This window comes from Chrysemys picta, chromosome 1, assembly GCF_011386835.1.
Source record: "Chrysemys picta bellii isolate R12L10 chromosome 1, ASM1138683v2, whole genome shotgun sequence".
In the NCBI taxonomy this organism is placed as follows: Eukaryota; Metazoa; Chordata; order Testudines; family Emydidae; genus Chrysemys; species Chrysemys picta.
In genome coordinates, this window is record NC_088791.1 from 60,478,491 (window position 1) to 60,501,844 (window position 23,354).

Below are 23,354 nucleotides of genomic sequence, written 5' to 3' on the forward strand. Positions count from 1 at the left end.
CTTCTACCACTGCGTTGCAAATTTAAAAGGAACAGCACTTAATCTCACCACTGGTGTATTTTGTGTGCAAAGAAGAAAAGAGAGAAGTCATGTCCCATTCACCACTACATTACAGCAGTTTTATGCCGGTGCAACTCCATTTTACACTGGTGAATGGGACACAGTGATACAATAATTTAAAATTGCCATTATAATTCTGATTATATATCTTCTTCAAGCAAAGAGAATTTTTTTTTACTGATTGTTTTGCATATGTGGCTTTTAGAAGAGGAGAATTTTAAATACACTTCATATGGATTCAACCAACTATTTGATACTGTATAGATGTCAAAAGTGACTAGCATTTCTCTGCTAGAAGTTTTCTTTTTGCTAGTAAATCTATCTTGATTTAAAGATCCAACTTTTCATAGAAACTTCAGGCTTGAACGCACCCAAGAGGCCACGGAAGTCATCTCCCCACACTGAGGCAGGACCAAGTATATCTAGATTATCCCTGACAGATGTTTGTCTAACTTGTTTTTAAAAGCCTCTAATGATGGGGAATTTCATAACCTTCTTTGGTGACCTATTCCAGAGCTCAACTATTTTTATAGTTAGAACATTTTTCCTAATATCTAAAATAAACCTCCCTTGCTGCAGATTTAGCTGATTAGTTCATGTCCACTGAAGTCAGAACAAGGAAAACAATTGATGGCTGTGCTTTTTATAACAGTTCTTAACATATTTGAAGATTGTTATCTGGTCCCCTCCTAGTCTTTTTTTTTCTTTCTTCTCCCCCACCCCCCAAGACTAAACAGACGGTTTTTTTAACCTTTCCTTGTAGGTCATGCTTTCTAAATCTTTGCAACCTTTGTTGCATTTTCTAAGCCCAAATGATAACTAGGACATAGGGGTATATTGAGCTATAATGGACACATCATTTGCTCTGGGAGAACAAGGAACATTTGAGTGCTATGTGCAAATATTACTTTCAAGAGTATTCCTGGTTACCTGATAAATTCTTCATAATTAGAGAAAGGGCATGGGTAGAATTCCTATGCAGTTTTGAAACTCTGCAGGAGTCCTGGCTTAGTTTCTTTCTGCTGTAAATTGTAATCACTCCACTTTATTAGAATATTACTATCTAGGTGTACCCTTCCAATATTAGTAACATTTACTCTTTCAGTTTCATGGTTGTGATACTTATGTGTTGCAACTGGAGCAGTCCTGCAGTCCGCTTCAGGTATAGGGGAAGATAAAAGAGGTAAGTATCAGTGGCTCCCAAAATTTCAAAAGTATGGGAGTTCCAGCCAATCATGTGTTATGGAGCTATTACAACAAATTCTGGAAAACAAAAGTTATAGATACTGGATTGAATTTTATTTTCATATAAGTGTATTTGGAGAGAAAGTTCCTGCACTGGACACCTACTTTGGAATTCCAGAAAAAATAAGTAATAATAATAATAGTTAATAATACAGAGATCTTATATAGCACCTTTCATTGGTAGATCTGAAAATGCTTTATAAAGGAGTTTCTGCTGACAGTATAATTAACCTGGGAGTGTTCCCATGAAATAAATTGATTCTGACCCAAGTTATTTGTAATATAGTTAAAGAAATTTGTTCTTAAACATTGATTTTTAACATGTGTACTTCAGGCAAGGTATATTTTGAAGCTCTAGTTCCATACTAAAAGCCTCAGTGAATGTTATCCTTCTGTTTATTCCAGGTCTAGTTAAATAAGCACAGATATTCATTATATACAGTTATGAGACATCCTTGCCTGGTAACAAGGGTATCACCTGGCTATCATTTCAATAGCATTTTGTATTAGTTAGACATATCATGCTTAAATCCATGTGTATATACATGTAAATATATTCCATTTTAAATTCAGAGAAGCAGGATTTGGGGAAAAAACATTCTTGTCATTGCAACATGAGAATTCTTTTGAACCTTGCATTTGCAGACTTCTCTCTCATAGTAGACAAGGAAAGAATTTTACAGTGAAGTCCTGTTACAGGTAATCCATCTATGTAGTAAAACGTGCCTCAGTTCCCATTTCCTTCAGTCTGTTTTAATGGAACAAATAAACTGATACTGTGAATAAAACAGCTGTTATAGTGAGAGATCACTAAGCAGGATAAGCTATATTAAAGGAACACCACTTTTAACTCACCTATAACCATCTGTTATGGTTTCCAATTTAAGAAGATCATAATTTACTGTTGCTTGAAATGTAAGCTACATGTGATGGAAATGCATGCTTCTGTTTTTTATCCAATGCAATATGCATCTGTTCTATTTTCCATGTGTAATAGCCAATAATTGGGAGGAAAATATTTTTCATGGGAAACAGGAATCCCTCACGAGAGTTTTGCTCCAGGTTGAAGAATGGAACTAGATCTAATCCATTTTGTATGAGTTTCAATAAGTCATGGCCAATATTTTTGATCTTAGATGAGGAACCAAAAGCAATAGTTAAGCACCTAAAAGCCTGTCCCTGGATAAGTAATGAAAGAGAAAAGGATACCTGTTTAATGAATTAATTGCTACCAATAGATTCTCTAAGTATGTTCATAAGCAACCTTTAATTTTCATGTGAGAAGTGGACATGCTTTCATCATGTATAGTGTTTTGAGGGGCAGACACTTAAATAGCCTCACAATTCTAATTTTATTCAGCACAGGGAAATCCTGCCCCATTGACTTCAGTAGGGCCAGGATATATCTCAGCATTGCCTAACATGTTTAATATTTCAGCTTTTCTGTTTAGAAGACTATCTGTAAATCTATACCTTAAGAAAGGCAAATGTAAGTCTAACTGAAAAACACGATGAAGTGTACTACTTTTAGTAATCGATTTAGATTCTAGGTCCTTCTACAAAACTGACATCTTAGGATAATTATCCTTCATAAAAGATCACTGTTAATGACAGATTGAGTAAAAAAAATGTATACATAGGCCCCCCAGGTTTGAGAATGTATAGGGCTGCATTGGTATGCTGGGGACTATGGGGGAATAAGGTCCTGTGAACCCACTGCTCCCACCATATGTAGTCATGTAAGATCTATCCAGATTTTGGGTCCAGGTCTGGTGTGGAGCACAGCCCCCCTACACTGTGGATATGCCTCTCCATCTCCCTACCGTATTGCTGCTAAAACCATGGTTCACCACCTTAATGTAGGTTTCAGAGTAGCAGCCGTGTTAGTCTGTATCCGCAAAAAGAACAGGAGTACTTGTGGCACCTTAGAGACAAACAAATTTATTAGAGCATAAGCTTTCGTGGACTACAGCCCACTTCTTCGGATGCATATAGACATCTAGTCTATATATATATAGTCTATATATATATATATATAGTCTATATGCATCCGAAGAAGTGGGCTGTAGTCCACGAAAGCTTATGCTCTAATAAATTTGTTAGTCTCTAAGGTGCCACAAGTACTCCTGTTCACCTTAATGTAATAGCCAGAAAAGCTGACCTGTTCAAGATGGGAAGTAGACTGTAATCTGTAATGAGTTGCCATAATTTGTTTCCCCCAGGTGCAGGAGGGAAGTAGGGAAGGAATTAAGAGTCTTGGATTGGTTCTATTATGCACTATCCATCACGTGGGGCTGAGCCTTTCAGTTCATTTTAGTCCATAATATATGAACAAATTCTCATGGTAAAGGAATCTGAAGCCCTCAACCCACTCTGCCCAAAAAGGCCCATGTAATAAGATGAGTTGTCCAGCATGCCCTGAGGTCAGCCAATCTGTATTTCTGTCAGCCTAAGGAGGGAATTGACTTTCAGAATCAAGATTCTAGAATGGAACATTCTGCCAGCAACTCCTTGTTTATATTGGGGGTTATTAATTCAGGAACCTCTGATGGTACCTATCATAGTATTGTGATGCTGGCAAACCAGGTGCCAGCTCTTGTCATGACCTCAGGCATTAGCTAAGAACTAATAAACTCATAGCTTGAAATCAGACCCAGACTCATCTGTATGTTAGTTTTGCTCAAAATAGGTATTTGTCCTATAAGAATGTATTTAGTATTTAGCCTCTATGAAATGCTTATTAATTGTTGAATGTATTGATCTCACATGTAATGTCTGTATTCCATGCTATAGAAAATATGTAAGTTTTGCTTTCAAACTTTGAAAATGTTTGCTCTGAACTTGTGAACCCAGGCACTTGTGAACCCTGTTCCCCTTCTCCCCCACATCCATCCAGAAGGACTATCAAAATCAGAAGGTCATCAAGGAACATCACAATACAAATAATTTGTGAATTGCCCTACCACACCTTTGAAAAGCTACCTGCAAGGAAGCTCATACTGTGGACTTGGAAGCTGAATTAAAGAAATAAAACAAAGTCAAAGGAAAAATTTCTCTCTCTTTTCACTGTGTAAACTCTGACAGGTCCAGAGACTCTAAACTGAGGCAGAAATTCCAAGGGGTTACCCCTGGGTCCCCCCAAAACTACTCTTTGAACTGACAGATCATTACAACTCTGTCACTCTTAGGATTTATGTAATAACTCATTTGTGTGTGTACACTTGCTTGCTTTAACCTGTAAATAACTCTTATTTCTTTTTTCTAGTCAATAAACATGTAAATAGTTTATTACAGAATTGGCTACTGGCATTCTCTTTGGTGTAAGATCCAGAGTACCAGTTGATCTGGGGTACAAGTTGATCTGGGGTAAGTGACTGATCTCTTGGAACTGGAAGCAACTTGAATATTGTGTGATTTTTGATGTAAGTAACCAATTATCACTAACTTCAGTTTGTCCGTGTGGCAAGATAGACTGGAGAGTCTAAGGGGACTGTATGCAATTCCATGGTAACATTATTAAGGTGATCCAGGAGTTCAAATTTGTTAGTGGCTTGGTGAAATCTAATTATAGAACACACCACCAGTTTGGGGCATCTGCCCTGTTTTTGACAGTCTGCCCTGAGGTAGGCACACACAGTCATGAGCCACTCCAAGCAGCGTGACAGGTATGACTCAGGAATAGAATCAGACTCTGATAGCCAAAGCCCAAACAATTTAGGGCTTTATATGTAAAAGATCACACCTTAAATTACAGCCCAATATTAACATGTAGTTCAGAGCAATGGTGCAATATATTCTCTGCACAAAACCTTAACAAGCAGACAGCTATATTCTGCACTAACTGGAGTTTCCAAATGACACTGAAGAATATAGCCCTATGCAGAATGTATTACAATAGTGCAACTGAGCTGTGACAAAGACATAAATAATAATCAAAGTTCCCCTGAGCCAATCTCATTGGACTGATGTGGTTAAGCTGCATCAGGTTCATAGCTAACTAACAGAACCCCAGGAAGCATACCAACCACCTTTGACCGCCTTACCCAGGTATGCATTTTGCAGTTGGGTGAACTGAAGGTGGCCTTTCAGTGTGAGATAGAGCAAGATTCAAACCTATGACTTTCAGAACTGTAGTTGAGTGCCTTAACCACTCAGTCACCAGAAATGGTCAGAGCCTTTATGAAAAGTGCAAATAAATGCAGTCTTAGCAACAGCTGATGTCTATAATCTTTCTATAGGTACTTCCAAGGCACCTATCACCATGCTATCTAAATGCACATAACTGTTAAAGTGATACTTGGTTGTCCAAGAGCAGCACCTCTTGGTTGTGAGCAGGAGAAACAAATAGCAGATGCACTGTCTCAAGCTCAGGGGTTGACATCATCTCTGCCTGTTCCTCTGGTTGCTACCCTCACACTGCAAGCATGACCTCCGTTTTTTTTTTCCTGGGTTGAGCCTCAGCCACCTAGCCATTACCCAAGCCCCAGTCTCATTTTGAAACGAAGTGAAGAAAACAGCAGCATAGTTAACTATAGCTTTCTGCTATAATATACCAGCTGAGGCAGTGATACAGAGTGAAGTGAACCCTGCAAGATCCACGTGGTAGAACAGTGTCAAGGAAACTATTTATTCTGTTGTATACATTTCTTTTCCCCAGGGTCAATCTCTTATTTTTCCAAAATAATTTCAATCTCTACTATTCTTTCCTGTCACTTCTAATATCTTCCTTTGATCTGGTCCTGGCTGTACTTGTATCACTGCTTGCTATTTTTAAAAAATGGATTCCAAGCTTTTCCTTTTTTTAGTATACATTTCACCATCTAACCTGTAACCTTCTGAAGCTTCATTAGTTTTTTTGGATGAGGTGACAGCTGGCTCTTACAATATCTAGTGCCAAATATCTTAGCAGACAAAACTCTTATATGGAAACAATTATCTTAACATATCTTGTAATCTCCAAATGAATATGGTTTTTTATCTAGTGGAATAAGAAATACTTTCCCATTAATTTGACTTCATATTGATTCAATTCAGTATAGCAGATAGTTGAAAACATGTTTAAGCATTACAATGAGACATGGCAGAAAACAAGGCCAATGAACATAAGCATAACAGAGCATTGTGGCAATAGTCCCTCTCTACAAAGCACTGGTGTGAGTATACACGGAGCATTATGTTCTTTTCTGCGTACCTTGTTGTAAGAAAGATATTAAAGAGGGAGGGAGGAAATTCAGAGATAGTAAAAATGATCAGTTTCATACAGTGAGATGGCCCTTTAAGTGGTAGGGACTCAGCTGGACAAGTGACAGGTGTAGCCTACCTCCCCAGGTGAAGAGAATGAGAGGACATGGGTCATGTGGTGGGAACATGTGACTAAACCAAGGCTTCTGCAAGATAAAAGGCAGCCTGTGGTCATTTGGGGGCACAATTGACTCTCCCCCCCCCTTTTTTTAGGGGCTAGGTAAAAGCATTGTAAGGGATATGTTTTAGCTGAGGAGCTAAACTAGCAAAGTACAGTGAGCTTGGAGGCAGGCAGTCTACTGAAGCCAATTTCTAAACTGACTAATTAACCCTAAGGGAAAGGCCTGCAAGTGTTTGAGTGTTTTATGTTAATGAACCACACCCAGAAGGAGAGCAGTATTGAGAGCCCACACAGTATGAAGTTTCCTTAACTGAGGAAGAAGGGAAAACTGAGGCAGTGACAGGGCCTGAAGGCAGACTGGGTAAGGTCCTGCTACAGTCAGGATGTGGAATGATTTATAAGGAAAAGTTTTTTAAAAAGTTAAATATATGCAATTTGCATAAGTGACAAACAAGAGCAAGACATTAAATCCTAGCCTTCCATCTTCATGATCCTTCATGGGATAGGCTCTTGGAGCCCAGTAACTTGCTGCCTGCCTGGACTCCAGAGTGCAGTTGAGGAACAGCCTGCATCAAAAGAAATAGCCACCATGCTCCTCAGCAACCAGTTACAAGTTATATTTTTTCTCCATATACTTTCAGAATGTCTTTCCTTCTGGATGGAAGGATGCAACAAACAAGAGAACAAACATCAAGTGTCCGAGTGAAAGCAGTGTCATCTTTGACTGAGCTAGGCCAGTGATTAGAGGTGGCTGAGTGAGAGAGGTTGAGATGTCCATTCCAGCTGTGTGGGGCTCAGGCTTTGAAAATCACACAGGCTCCTAGCCTAGGAGCTAGTAAGATGAGGGCAACTAGTGGCTAGGAAAATGAGACTAAGGGTACGTCTACACTACGAAATTAGTTCGAATTTATAGAAGCCGGTTTTATTGAAATCGGTTGTATACAGCCGATTGTGTGTGTCCACACAATAAAATGCTCTAGGTGCTCTAGTCGGCGGACCGCGTCCACAGTACAAGGCTAGCGTCGACTTCCAGAGCATTGCACTATGGGCAGCTATCCCACAGCTATCCCACAGTTCCCGCAGTCTCTGCCGCCCCTTGGAATTCTGGGTTGAGATCCCAATGCCCGGATGATGCAAAACAGTGTCGCGGGCAGTTCTGGGTACATGTCGTCAGGCCCCTCCCTCCCCCATCACAGCAACAGCAGACAATAGATTCGCGCCTTTTTACCTGGTTACCTGGGTTACCTGTGCAGACAACATGGAGCCCGCTCAGCTCAGCTCACCGTCACCATATTTCCTCTGGGTGCCGGCAGACGTGGGACTGCATTGCTACACAGCAGCAGCTGCTAACTGCCTTTTGGCGGTAGACGGTGCAGTAGACTGGTAGCCTTCATCGGCGATCTGGGTGCTGGCAGCCGTGGGGCTTGCCTTTTGGCAGTAAATGGTGTATTACGACTATTAGCCGTCCTATTACAAGTCGGGTCATCGCACGTTAGCAGAGTCTTCCCCGAGCAGCCGATTGTGCAATAGGCCTGAAGACCATCGTCATACGCCGCCCCGTATTTGCTGCCAAGCACACAGAAAGATGCCGAGGGCTATCAGTCACGCTGCACCGTCGTCTTAAGATGTAAAAAATAGATTTGCTCTGTATTCATTTGCTTCCCCCTCCCTCCGTCAAATCAACAGCCTGCTAAGCCCAGGGTTTTCAGTTTAATCTTTGGTGGGGACCATTCTGTGTGACAGTTGTTTGTGTTTCTCCCTGATGCACAGCCACCGTTCTTTATTTTAATTCCCTGTGCCTGTACGCCATGTCGTCACTCGGCCCGCCCTCCCTCCTTCCCCTAGTCCGTCAGATACTACGTTTGCGCCACAGCTCAGAGAGCCGAGAAGCGGTTCGCGCCTTTTCTTTGAATTCTGGGTTGAGATCTCAATGCCCGGATGATGCAAAACAGTGTCACGGGCGGTTCTGGGTACATGTCGTCAGGCCCCTCCCCCCTCGTCACAGCAACGGCAGACAATACATTCGCACCTTTTTACCTGGGTTACCTGTGCAGACAACATACCACGGCAAGCATGGAGCCCGCTCAGCTCAGCTGAGCTTACCATCACCATATGTCCTCTGGGTGCCGGCAGACGTGGGACTGCATTGCTACACAGCAGCAGCTGCTAACTGCCTTTTGGCGGTTGACGGTGTAGCATGAGTGATAGTCGTGGGGCTGGCAGCCGTAGGGCTGCATTGCACCAGCCCCTTGCCAGGCGATGGTATATTATGACTGGTACCCATCGTCGTCATACTGGTATGGCTGTCAATCATGGCCACCTGGGCAGACATGCTACTGTTTCGATGATGATGGCTACCAGTCGTAATATACTATTTTCTGCCAATTGCCCAGTATTGTCTGCTAAGCACCCAGAAGAGGCCGAGGGCAATGCTGGGTGCTGGCGGACGTGGGGCTGGCAGACGTGGGGCTGCATTGCTACACAGAAGCAGCCCCTTGCCTTTTGGCAGATGATGGTATTTTATGATTGGTATCCGTCATCGTCATACTGGTATGGCTGTCACTCATGCTGCACCGTCGGCTGCCACCTTAAGATGTAAAAAATAGATTTGTTCTGTGTTCATTTGCTTCCCCTTCCTCCGTGAAATCAACGGCCTGCTAAGCCCAGGGTTTCCAGTTTAATCTTTGGGGGGACCATTCTGTGTGACAGTTGTTTGTGTTTCTCCCTGTTCCTGTACCTGTACGCCATGTCGTCACTCGGCCCTCCCTCCCTCCCTCCCTCCCTCCTTCTCCTGGTCCATCAGATACTACTTTCGCGCCTTTTTTCTGACCAGGCGCCATAGCTAGCACTGGGATCATGGAGCCCGCTCAGATCACCGCGGCAATTATGAGCACGATGAACACCACGCGCATTGTCCTGGAGTATATGCAGAGCCAGAACATGCCAAGGCGAAACCCGGACCAGGCGAGGAGGCGATTGCAGCGCGGCGACGAGAGTGATGAGGAAATTGACATGGACATAGACCTCTCACAAGGCACAGGCCCCAGCAATGTGGAAATCATGGTGTCACTGGGGCAGGTTGATGCCGTGGAACGCCGATTCTGGGCCCGGGAAACAAGCACAGACTGGTGGGATCGCATCGTGCTGCAGGTATGGGACGATTCCCAGTGGCTGCGAAACTTTCGCATGCGTAAGGGCACTTTCATGGAACTTTGTGACTTGCTTTCCCCTGCCCTGAAACGCCAGGATACCAAGATGAGAGCAGCCCTCACAGTTGAGAAGCGAGTGGCGATAGCCCTGTGGAAGCTTGCAACGCCAGACAGCTACCGGTCAGTCGGGAATCAATTTGGAGTGGGCAAATCTATGGTGGGGGCTGCTGTGATCCAATTTGCCAGGGCAATGAAAGACCTGGTGATAGCAAGGGTAGTGACTCTGGGCAACGTGCAGTCAATAGTGGATGGTTTTGCTGAAATGGGATTCCCAAACTGTGGCGGGGCCATAGACGGAACCCATATCCCTATCTTGTCACCGGAGCACCAAGCCACCGACTACGTAAACCGCAAGGGGTACTTTTCAATGCTGCTGCAAGCCCTGGTGGATCACAAGGGACGTTTCACCAACATCAACGTGGGATGGCCGGGAAAGGTACATGATGCTCGCGTCTTCAGGAACTCTGCTCTGTTTCGAAAGCTGGAGGAAGGGACTTTCTTCCCGGACCAGAAAGTGACCATTGGGGATGTTGAAATGCCTATCGTGATCCTTGGGGACCCAGCCTACCCCTTAATGCCATGGCTCATGAAGCCGTACACAGGCAGCCTGGACAGGAGTCAGGACCTGTTCAACTACAGGCTGAGCAAGTGCCGAATGGTGGTGGAATGTGCATTTGGACGTTTAAAAGCGCGCTGGCGCAGCTTACTGACTCGCTCAGACCTCAGCGAAAAGAATATCCCCATTGTTATTGCTGCTTGCTGTGCGCTCCACAATATCTGTGAGAGTAAGGGGGAGACATTTATGGCGGGGTGGGAGGTTGAGGCAACTCGCCTGGCCGCTGATTACGCGCAGCCAGACACCAGGGCGGTTAGAGGAGCACAGCAGGGCGCGGTGCGCATCAGAGAAGCTTTGAAAACGAGTTTTGTGACTGGCCAGGCTACTGTGTGAAACTTCTGTTTGTTTCTCCTTGATGAACCCTCGAACCCCCCCCCCCGACCCGGTTCACTCTACTTCCCTGTAAACCAACCACCCCACCCCACCCTTCCCTCCCGCTTGCAGAGGCAATAAAGTCATTGTTTTTTCACATTCATGCATTCTTTATTAGTTCCTTACAGAGGTAGGGGGATAATTGCCAAGGTAGCCTGGGATGGGTGGGGGAGGAGGGATGGAAAAGGACACACTGCATTTTAAAACTTTAACTCTTATTGAAGGCCAGCCTTCTGATGCTTGGGCGATCATCTGGGTTGGAGTGACTGGGTGGACGGAGGCCCCCCCACCGTGTTCTTGGGCGTCTTGGTGAGGAGGCTATGGAACTTGGGGAGGAGGGCTGTTGGTTACACAGGGGCTGTAGCGGCGGTCTCTGCTCCTGCTGCCTTTCCTGCAACTCAACCATACGCTCGAGCATATCAGTTTGATGCTCCAGCAGACGGAGCATTGCCTCTTGCCGTCTGTCTGCAAGCTGACGCCACCTATCGTCTTCAGCCCGCCACTTGCTCTGTTCTTCCCGCGATTCAGCCCACCACCTCTCCTCTCGTTCATATTGGGCTTTTCTCATCTCCGACATTGACTGCCTCCACGCATTCTGCTGTGCTCTATCAGCCTGGGCGGACATCTGCAGCTCCGTGAACATCTCGTCCCTCGTCCTACGTTTTCTCTTTCTAATGTTCACGAGCCTCTGCGAAGGAGAAACATTTGCAGCTGGTGGAGGAGAAGGGAGAGGTGGTTAAAAAAGACACATTTTAGAGAACAATGGGTACACTCTTTCATTACAAGGTCGCATATTTCGGCTTGCAGGCAGCCATCGTAGGCCACAGTGTTTTGGCTTTTTTAACCTTCTTAACATGCGGGAAAGGTTGCAAACAGCAGCGCATTTCCCATATCAAGGATGAATTGGGTTGTCCATTTAAAATGGGGTTTCAATGTAAAAGGAGGGGGCTGCGGTTTCCCGGTTAACATGCGGCACAAACACAAGTAACCCCCCCCCCACACACACACACACACACGATTCTCTGGGATGATCACTTCACCCCTCCCCCCACCGCGTGGTTAACAGCGGGGAACATTTCTGGTCAGAAGAGCAGGAACGGGCGCCTCTGAATGTGCCCTTAATAAAATCACCCCATTTCAACCAGGAGAGCTTTCTGGAGATGTCCCTGGAGGATTTCCGCTCCATCCCCATACACGTTAACAGACTTTTCCAGTAGATGTACTGGCCGCGATTGCCAGGGCAAAGTAATCATTAAACACGCTTGCTTTTTTTTTGTAATGTTTACAAATAGTTACAAAGTTACACTCACCAGAGGTCTCCTGTGTGCCCTGAGGGTCTTGGGTGAGTTCGGGGGTTACTGGTTCCAGGTCCAGGGTCACAAACATATCCTGGCTGTTGGGGAAACCGGTTTCTCCGCTTCCTTGCTGCTGTGAGCTACCTACAGTACCTCCATCGTCATCTTCCTCGTTCCCCGAACCGTCTTCCCTGTGTGTTTCTCCAGTGAGAGAGTCATAGCACACGGTTGGGGTAGTGGTGGCTGCACCCCCTAGGATCGCATGCAGCTCCGCGTAGTAGCGGCAAGTTTGCGGCTCTGCCCCGGACCTTCCGTTTGCTTCTCTGGCTTTGTGGTAAGCTTGCCGTAGCTCCTTAATTTTCACGCGGCACTGCTGTGTGTCCCTGTTATGGCCTCGGTCCTTCATGGCCTTGGAGATCTTTTCTAATACTTTTCCATTTCTTTTACTGCTACGGAGTTCAGCTATCACTGCTTCATCTCCCCATATGGCGAGCAGATCTCGTACCTCCCGTTCAGTCCATGCTGGAGCTCTTTTGCGATCCTGGGAGGACTCCATCACGGTTACCTGTGCTGATGAGCTCTGCCGGGTCACCTGTGCTCTCCACGCTGGGCAAACAGGAAATGAAATTCAAACCTTCGTGGGTCTTTTCTTGTCTACCTGGTCAGTGCATCTGAGTTGAGAGCGCTGTCCAGAGCGGTCACAATGAAGCACTGTGGGATAGCTCCCGGAGGCCAATAACGTCGAATTCCGTCCACACTACCCCAATTCCGACCCGCAAAGACCGGTTTTATCGCTAATCCCCTCGTCAGAGGTGGTGTAAAGAAACCGGTTTAAAGGACCCTTTAAGTCGAAAGAAAGGGCTTCGTTGTGTGGACGTGTCCAGGCTTAATTCGGTTTAACGCTGCTAAAGTCGACCTAAACCCGTAGTGTATACCAGGCCTAAGAGAGCTAGTCAACTAATGAGTACCTCTGGGGCACGTCTATCTTCTTGTCTATACACAAATGCAAGTAGTATGGAGAATGAACTGGAAGTATTAGCACATAACCTAAATTATAACTTAATTGGCATCACAGAGACTTGGTGGGATAAGTGTCATGGCAGGAATATTGGTATAAATGAGCATAGCTTGTTTAGGAAGGACAGATAGGATAAAAGGGAAGAGCTGTTGCATTATAAATAAAGAATATATATACACATATGCACACTTGTTCTGAGTACAGACTGAGGTGAGAGGCAGACCAGTTGAAAATCTCTGGGTAAATAAAAGGGGTAAAAAATCGTGGTGATGCTGTAGTAGGAGGTCTACAATAGCTCACCAAATTAAGATGAGGAGGTGAATGAGGCATTTCTAGAACAAATAACATAAATATCCAAAACACAAGACCTGGTATTAATAGGGGACTTTAACTACCTGGACAGCTGTTGGAAAAGTAATACAGAAATACACAAAATTTGCAACAAGCTTTTTGAGACCTCTTTTTGTTTCAGAAAGAGGAGGAAATAACCCCAGGTCCCAGCTATTTTCGATTTGATTCTGACCAATGGAGAGGAAATGGAAGTGAATCTAAAGATGGAAGGCAATTTGGTTGAAAGTGATCATGAAATGATAGATTTCATAGTTCTAAGGAAAGGGGAAAGTGAGAGCATCAGAACAAGGACAATGGACTTTAACAAACTCAGAAAACTGCTAGGTTAGGTCCCAAGGGAAGAAAATCTTAGGGATAAAGGAGTTCTGGAGAGCTGGCAGTTTCTCAAGGAGACAACATTAAAGGCACAAATGAAAACTATCCCGATGTGAAGGAAAGATAGAAAGATTAGTAAGAGGCCAATATGGCTCCATCAGGAGGTCTTTGATTATCTGAAATTCAAAAAGGAATCCAATAAATTGGAAACATGGGTGAAATTCTAAGGAGGAGTACACATGAATACCACAATCATGTAGGGACAAAATTAGAAAGATTAAGGCACAGACTGAGTTACACCTTGTAAGGGACATAAAGGGCAATAAGAAGAGGTTCTTTAAATACATTAAGAGCAAGAGAAAGGTGAAGAAATGTGTAGATCCTCTACTTAGCAGAGAAGGAGAGCTAATAACTGATTACATCAAGAAGGCGGAGTTGTTTAATGCCTATTTTGCTTCCATCTTCCATAAAAAGGTTAATGGTGACCAGACACGCAACACAATTAATATTAACAACAAGGGAGATGGAACACAAGCCAGCATAGGGAAAGAACAGGTTAAAGAACATTCAGATAACATAGATGTCTTCAAGTTAGTGGGGCCTGATGAAATTCATCTTAGGGTGTTTAAGGAACTGATTAAGCAATTCAGAACCCAGGCCCACCAACAGGAGGTTGGGGGCAAAGGGGGCAATTGCCCAGGGGTCCAGGTGATTTAAAAGGGTCAGGAGCCTCTGGTTCTTGAACTGTGGCCAATGGGAGTTGTGGGGCTGGTACCTGCGGGCAGCAGTACGCAGAGACCTCCTGGGTCCCCCACCTAAGAGCTGCTGCTAGAGGGGTGTGCCGGCCACTTTTGGGAGCCACCTGAGGTAAGTGCCAGCCCCCTGACCTCCAACTCCTGCACCCCAACCCCGTACCCCAGCCTAGAGTCTGCACTCCACACCCAAACTCTCTCCCAGAGCCCGCACCCAAACTCCATCCCAGAGCCTGCACCCCGCACCCCAACTGCCTGCCCTAGCCCAGTGAAAGTGTGTGAGGGTGGGGGAGATAGAGGGAGGGGGGGATGGGGCCTCTGAGAGGGGAAGGACAGGGGTTTGGTCTTGGGAAAGGGTGCAGGACAAGGGTCTTCAGGTTTGCAACAAATATGATCAAAGGCAGTGGCTCTCAAGCTTTCCAGACTACTGTACCCCTTTCGGGAGTCTGATTTGTCTTGCATACCACCAGGTTTCACCTCACTTGAAAACTACTTGCTTACAAAATCAGACAGAAAAATACAAAAGTGTCACAGCACACTATTACTGAAAATTTGCTTTCTGTCTCATTTTTACCCTGTAATTATAAAAAGTGAGGTTATGGAATTCCTGTCATTGGAGATTTTTAAGAACAGGGTGGACAAACACCTATCAGGTGATATAGGTTTACTTGGCCCTTCCTCAGCACAAGGGGCTGGACTAGATTATCTCTTGAGATTCCTTCCATCCCTGAATTTCTATAATTCTATGAAGACAGCACAGTGTGTGTGAGGCTCATTCTGCAACAGAAGCCATCTTGAACTAAAACTCATCTCCAAAATAGAGGGGCTCAAAACAGAAAGGATATAATATGTAATTATGCTGATGGGAATCTTGTTGGAGGGGATGGAAGTGGGATAGGTGTATGGGCCAAAGAAAGCATATGGTGATTGTGTGGGGGTAGCAAGGAGAAGGGATAAATAGCCTGTTGTATACACACGGCCTCCATACACGATATGCACTCTGCCAACCTAACTTCTGCAGTGTAAAGCACAGGCTTCCTTTTAGTGAGGAAAATGTGTCAGGCCAGATCCTGGAGATTGGCTTCTCTGTGCCCTTTGCAGATTGAGGGGAAAGGTGTAAGCCATATTTGCAGTTTCCTGATCCTTTGATCACCCATACTGGTCCTGTCCCAAGGAGCAACTTTGAGCATCTTTAGGACTGTTCAGAGTAATCTGAGGCTGAGAAGAGTGGTGTAGAGGACAGATAATGGCGTGTGTGCAACACCTACAAGAGGAAAATGCAACTGACCAGTTAAACCCACTTTCTGTATGCTTCTAGAGCAGATAAAATATGGGGGCCAATGTCCAGCCCATTGCTTGCACTGTAGTCACATACATCTGTAAAATGGGCATAAGATGCTTTTAAATCAGGATGGCATCATTTTATGCCTCTTTTACAGAAGTGTAAGTGGCTACATAAGGCAATGGCGAACCAGACTTTTTTAATTATTGGCCTTCGTGGAGGTGAAATGACTAATGGAAAGGTTTTCAAAAGAAGGTCTGGATTGTATTCAGTAAGGTTCAGAACATCTCTTGGAAACTGCAGACTGAGATCCTTTAACTCCCTCTGAAGTTATCAGGAGGGGAGGGCATGAATTATCCCTTTGAAAGATTCTGAAAACCTCAGGGATTTACCAGTTTTGAAATGCAAATAGGGTGTATAACATTTTTATACTATGCTTTTCCCTATGTGGAAAACACTAAGGCCCAGATCCACAAAGGGACTTAAGTGCCTAGAAAATCACTGGAACAATAATGCTATCCACAAAGTCTGAATTAGATATGCTAGGCTTCTTATACAGTGCATCAGCTGAGAGAGACACCTTAGAATGCAGTCCACAAAAGGAAGCACGCTAGATGTGGAGTCACCTAAGCTATCCAATGGGAGATGCTGATGAGAGGGGTGTGTCCTAAATCCTACCCCCTCAGAAAGTTAGGCACCTACCTCTACTAGTGATCCATTACCAGAAACCCCTCTCCTGGAGCCAGGTGGCTTAGGCACCTAAGTCATTTCTTGTGAGAATGAATTGGGCACTTGCTTAAATCAAAACAAAATGGCTGGGAGGAGGCATGGTGGTTTTGTGGATCACAGTGGCTGGGATTAGGCACCTAAATATCTTTGTGGCTTTGGGTTTAAGTGTTTCAAAAGGTGTATTCCCTGCAAATCAAGAGTGCAATACATCAAGGGTAAAATAAGAAAACATTGAGGCATTCTTTAAAGCTTCCCGATATACACAGCTTGCTTACAAACCGTATAATACACTGTTTGCATGGTCTGCTAGGCTAAATATTGCACTTATTGTCTTTTACACACACCACCTTTCCAAATTGGACACCACAGAGAATACAAAATTCACAGTAAAGTATAAGATTCTTTGTACATTAAACAAATGTACTTCCAACTACACAAAAGGCATTTTAACCTTGTTTAGATCAGGAAAGCAGCACCAGACTCAAAGCACCAGAGGTATGAACAGTACCTTAGTTCTACCACCTTGCTCTGTGACCTTGTCAGATCTGAAAAAGTAAGCACAGTTCAACTAGGTCAGTAGTTGGATGGGAGAGTTAAGGGAAACCCTAGGTGTGGGAACTTTGAACACTTCTAGTTTGGGATGTTGATACAATTGTGCATATTTTCTACATGTGAGAAGAGCTCTGAATGAGTTCATTTTAAGTAACTGTTTTTCTCCTGGACTTGTTCCAGTTAGGGTGGTCCTTTTGTGATAGAGCGTTGATCACTATTGCAAAACTTCATCAAGATACTGAGACAGAAAGCTACTCCGTCATGCAGCAGGTACGCTTAACCTTTGAATTACAGCTTTCTTCCCAATCTCACTGTTCCCTGAGATAAAAGCATCTCTTGCCAATGAGGATTTTTTTTTTTCAGATGAAACACTGGGCAAAAAGTGAATTTTCTTGTCCATTGGAGAAAACTGATGAAGGTTAGTTGCTGTGTATGAAGGTACTTGTGCCAATCTGCTCTAAATAAAGACACCACGGTGCGACTCAAATTAGCTGAGCACAGACTGTAAGCATTCATGCAAACACCACCTGCAAGCTGTTCAGTTCTTCTCTTGTCTACAATAGGCCTTGGTTGTCTTTTAAAAAAAAATTGCTTAGTGAAGTAGAAGATTTAGTATTATCCCTGTTTGCCTAAGTTTGGCAACCTGAGCTGACACTGTTGCCGTCTTTGATGTGTTGAGATATTAGTGCTTGAACTGGAAAATGGTGATGATATCTCTCTTTACCTTGAATGACTACTTGCATTCCTTCATGTCCCCAATACTGCTGATTGCAAATAATAAATAAGTTAGTGCATATATGTTCATTATCTTTTTCGCTTTTGCGAACAGGGGCTGCTAACAGGGAGTTTCGCAAGGGAGTTTGGAAGGGAGCAGGAAGGAGGCGAGGGTCCCTTGCCGGTTCTATCTGTTTTCTCTTTATTCCCCTTAATACCTATAAACCAACTACATTCAAAACTTCTTGCTTAAACAACCCTTTCAGCGGACAGGGGGCTACAGACAGGAGTTTGACAGAGGGAGGCTTACGATGGTTAGGAAGACCCGCAACACCTGTGCCAGCACTGCTTCTGTCTCCTCCACCTGTGCCTGTAGCCAGACAGAGCACCTGAGCATGGATGCTTCTACCCAGATCCTGGTGTGGTTTTGCAGAGACTGTAACTTGCAATTTCCACTTACTGATATCCAGGCTGGGGGGGACCATCCAATGTGAGAGGTGCCTGCTGGTGGAATCTCTCAGGCAGCAGGTGGGAGAGCTACAGGAGGAGGTGGCTAGGTTGAGGAGCATCCGAATCCACGAGCAATTCCTCGACAGTGTCCATGTGGAGACAGCTGAGGTAGCTGTCCCAGTACACAGGACTGCTGATACACCACTGGTGGAGGAGGAGATGGCTCAGGGTGGACACTGGCAGCTGGTTACTTCTGGCAGCAGGCAGTGCTCCACCCCTGCTCCGAACCCTCCTGCCGTGGTAATAGGTAACCGTTATGCTCTTCTTGATACAGGAAAGAAGGAATCACTCCCTACAGTAAAGGAGGAGAAGCCTCGTACCCCTAAGGCTGGGAGGTCTGCTGCCACCACTGCGAATAGGAAACGTAAGGTAGTGGTGGTCGGAGACTCTCTGCTGAGGGGGACGGAGGCGCCCATCTGTCGCCCTGACATTTCATCTCGGGAGGTATGCTGCCTGCCGGGAGCCCGTATCCGAGACGTTACGGAGGCATTGTCGAGGATTATCCAGCCCTCTGACTACTACCCCATGCTACTCATCCATGTGGGCACAAATGATACTGCGCGGTGTGACACTGAGCAGATCAAGAGTGACTACAGGGCTCTGGGAGTACGGGTGAAGGAGTTTGGAGCGCAGGTGGTATTCTCTTCAATTCTTCCTGTCAAAGGTAGGGGCCCGGGCAGAGACAGATGCATCATGGAGGTGAATGCCTGGCTGTGAAGATGGTGTCGCCAGGAGGGCTTTGGCTTCCTAAACCACGGGATGCTATTCGAGGAAGGACTGCTAGGCAGAGATGGCGTTCACCTTTCAAGGAGAGGAAAGACCCTATTTGGACACAGACTGGCTAACCTAGTGAGGAGGGCTTTAAACTAGGTTCGACGGGGACAGATGAGCAAAGCCCACAGGTAAGTGGGGAACATGGAGACCGGGGAGATGGGTCAGAAACGAGAGGGAGCGTGGGCTATATTGGCAGAGAGAAAGGAGGGTCAGGACAAAACTGGGAGGAAAGATCAAACCAGTATCTTAGATGCCTATATACAAATGCGAGAAGTATGGGCAATAAGCAGGAAGAACTGGAAGTGCTAATAAATAAATACAACTATGACATTGTTGGCATCACTGAAACTTGGTGGGATAATACACATGATTGGAATGTTGGTGTGGATGGGTACAGCTTGCTCAGGAAGGATAGACAGGGGAAAAAGGGAGGAGGTGTTGCCTTATATATTAAAAATGTACACACTTGGACTGAGGTAGAGATGGACATAGGAGACGGAAGTGTTGAGAGTCTCTGGGTTAGGCTAAAAGGGGTAAAAAACAAGGGAGATGTCATGCTAGGAGTCTACTACAGGCCACCTAACCAGGTGGAAGAGGTGGATGAGGCTTTTTTTAAGCAACTAACAAAATCATCCAAAGCCCAAGATTTGGTGGTGATGGGGGACTTCAACTATCCGGATATATGTTGGGAAAATAACACAGCGGGGCACAGACTATCCAACAAATTCTTGGACTGCATTGGAGACAACTTTTTATTTCAGAAGGTTGAAAAAGCTACTGGGGGGAAGCTGTTCTAGACTTGATTTTAACAAATAGGGAGGAACTCGTTGAGAATTTGAAAGTAGAAGGCAGCCTGGGTGAAAGTGATCATGAAATCATAGAGTTTGCAATTCTAAGGAAGGGTAGAAGGGAGAACAGCAAAATAGAGACAATGGATTTCAGGAAGGCAGATTTTGGTAAGCTCAGAGAGCTGATAGGTAAGGTCCCATGGGAATCAAGACTGAGGGGAAAAACAACTGAGGAGAGTTGGCAGTTTTTCAAAGGGACACTATTAAGAGCCCAAAAGCAAGCTATTCCGCTGGTTAGGAAAGATAGAAAATATGGCAAAAGACCACCTTGGCTTAACCATGAGATCTTGCATGATCTAAAAAATAAAAAGGAGTCATATAAAAAATGGAAACTGGGACAGATTACAAAGGATGATTATAGGCAAACAACACAGGAATGCAGGGGCAAGATTAGAAAGGCAAAGGCACAAAATGAGCTCAAACTAGCTACGGGAATAAAGGGAAACAAGAAGACTTTTTATCAATACATTAGAAGCAAGAGGAAGACCAAAGACAGGGTAGGCCCACTGCTTGGTGAAGAGGGAGAAACAGTAACAGGAAACTTGGAAATGGCGGAGATGCTTAATGACTTCTTTGTTTCGGTCTTCACCGAGAAGTCTGAAGGAATGTCTAACATAGTGAATGCTAATGGGAAGGGGGTAGGTTTAGCAGATAAAATACAAAAAGAACAAGTTAAAAATCACTTAGAAAAGTTAGATGCCTGCAAGTCACCAGGGCCTGATGAAATGCATCCTAGAATACTCAAGGAGCTAATAGAGGAGGTATCTGAGCCTCTAGCTATTATCTTTGGAAAATCATGGGAGACGGGAGAGATTCCAGAAGACTGGAAAAGGGCAAATATAGTGCCCAGCTATAAAAAGGGAAATAAAAACAACCCAGGAAACTACAGACCAGTTAGTTTAACTTCTGTGCCAGGGAAGATAATGGAGCAAGTAATTAAGGAAATCATCTGCAAACACTTGGAAGGTGGTAAGGTGATAGGGAACAGCCAGCATGGATTTGTGAAGAACAAATCATGTCAAACCAATCTGATAGCTTTCTTTGATAGGATAACGAGCCTTGTGGATAAGGGTGAAGCGGTGGATGTGGTATACCTAGACTTTAGTAAAGCATTTGATACAGTCTCGCATGATATTCTTATCGATAAACTAGGCAAATACAATTTAGATGGGGCTACTATAAGGTGGGTGCATAACTGGCTGGATAACCATACTCAGAGAGTTGTTATTAATGGTTCCCAATCCTGCTGGAAAGGCATAACGAGTGGGGTACCGCAGGGGTCTGTTTTGGGACCGGCACTATTCAATATCTTCATCAACGACTTAGATATTGGCATAGAAAGTACGCTTATTAAGTTTGCGGATGATACCAAACTGGGAGGGATTGCAACTGCTTTGGAGGACAGGGTCATAACTCAAAATGATCTGGACAAATTGGAGAAATGGGCTGAGGTAAACAGGATGAAGTTTAACAAAGACAAATGCAAAGTGCTCCACTTAGGAAGGAAAAATCAGTTTCACACATACAGAATGGGAAGAGACTGTCTAGGAAGGAGTACGGCAGAAAGGGATCTAGGGGTTATAGTGGACCACAAGCTAAATATGAGTCAACAGTGTGATGCTGTTGCAAAAAAAGCAAACATGATTCTGGGATGTATTAACAGGTGTGTTGTGAGCAAGACACGAGAAGTCATTCTTCTGCTCTACTCTGCTCTGGTTAGGCCTCAGCTGGAGTATTGTGTCCAGTTCTGGGCACCGCATTTTAAAAAAGATGTGGAGAAATTGGAAAGGGTCCAGAGAAGAGCAACAAGAATGATTAAAGGTCTTGAGAACATGACCTATGAAGGAAGGCTGAAAGAATTGGGTTTGTTTAGTTTGGAAAAGAGAAGACTGAGAGGGGACATGATAGCAGTTTTCAGGTATTTAAAAGGGTGTCATAAGGAGGAGGGAGAAAACTTGTTCACCTTAGCCTCTAAGAATAGAACCAGAAGCAATGGGTTTAAACTGCAGCAAGGGAGGTCTAGGTTGGACATTAGGAAAAAGTTCCTAACTGTCAGGGTGGTTAAACACTGGAATAAATTGCCTAGGGAGGTTGTGGAATCTCCATCTCTGGAGATATTTAAGAGTAGGTTAGATAAATGTCTATCAGGGATGGTCTAGACGGTATTTGGTCCTGCCATGCAGGCAGGGGACTGGACTCGATGACCGCTCGAGGTCCCTTCCAGTCCTAGAATCTATGAATTATAATCTCAGCCACATTCAGGAAATGCCAAATATAAGGTTCTAATTTCACATTGTATGTTCGGTACAGGGAATCATGACAGCTACAGAGAAACAAGTACTAAACCCTACAGATTTCTTTAAAAAAAAAATTAAAATGCTTCAAACACTATCCTTCTGTATTCCTATTTTCAAGCCATTTAATAATTAATCACAGAACAGAGCTACAAGGTCAATGTGTGTTCTCTTCACTTCCTTTCTTTCTGTTGCATTGGATCATCTCACTTCTGTAATATGAATAATCTATAACTGTACAGACAAAAATACATTGATAAAGCAAGCACAGGACTGAGAGTCAGGAACTTTTGAGTTTTGAGTTTCAATATTTTAAAAAAGTGGCCACTAATTTTGGGGGCCTCAGATTTCAGGTGGTGTTTTTGAAATGCTTTGGGCTAGATGCACAAAGGTACTTACGTACCTAAACCCCAAACTTAGGCACTAAATCTGAGTTCAGGTGCCTAGGTCCCTGTTTTAGGATCCACTACAAACTCCTGTCAAACCCCGTAGGTGCTTAAACTCAATCAGAACCTAAATTTTCAGGGTAAAAATTTCCTAAGTGCCTAAGTTTCTGCTTCCAGGCACATTTAGATGCCAATCTCCTGCCTAAGCTCCAAAACAATTCATGAACTGGGGAAGATAAGCATTTGCACACCTATCTCAAAAAACGGCCAGAGAAGGTGGTGCTCATATTATCACTTTTATCCTGTGATTAGAGCACTTAACTGGGAAGTGAGAGACCTATGTTCAATTCACCTCTCTGCCAGGGAGGATTTGAATAGCGGTCTTCCACCTCTCAGGACAGAGGTGCATTGAGATATGGGGCTCCCTCAATCTCTCCTGTAGAAGCTGACCCACTGTGGATAGAGTCACTGAAGCAGAGGAACTGAATCCTGTGCCTCCCACCTCCCAGATGGAAGGGAGACACCAGGTTAAAGAATCTCTCTCTCTCTCTCAGGATTGTGGGAGTGTTTGGGAGGGAGGCTAAGAATGGGTATGCTTTGCTGTTCTCTCTTTTTCTTTCTGTTGGGTAAATGGGGGGCTGTTTTCTGTGTGTTTAATTAGTTTTGTTGT

At 44.3% G+C, this 23,354-nt stretch overlaps 1 protein-coding gene across 1 annotated transcript; it reads right to left on the reverse strand.

The window, feature by feature from the left end:
* Positions 1-11,072: 11,072 nt before the first annotated feature.
* LOC135973686 (uncharacterized) lies at positions 11,073-12,715 on the reverse strand. The gene is made up of 2 exons (XM_065557967.1): positions 12,175-12,715; positions 11,073-11,575 (listed from the first exon to the last, which is right to left on the reverse strand). The coding sequence occupies exons 1-2, from the start codon at positions 12,713-12,715 to the stop codon at positions 11,073-11,075; spliced, it is 1,044 nt and encodes a 347-aa protein (XP_065414039.1).
* Positions 12,716-23,354: the final 10,639 nt, after the last annotated feature.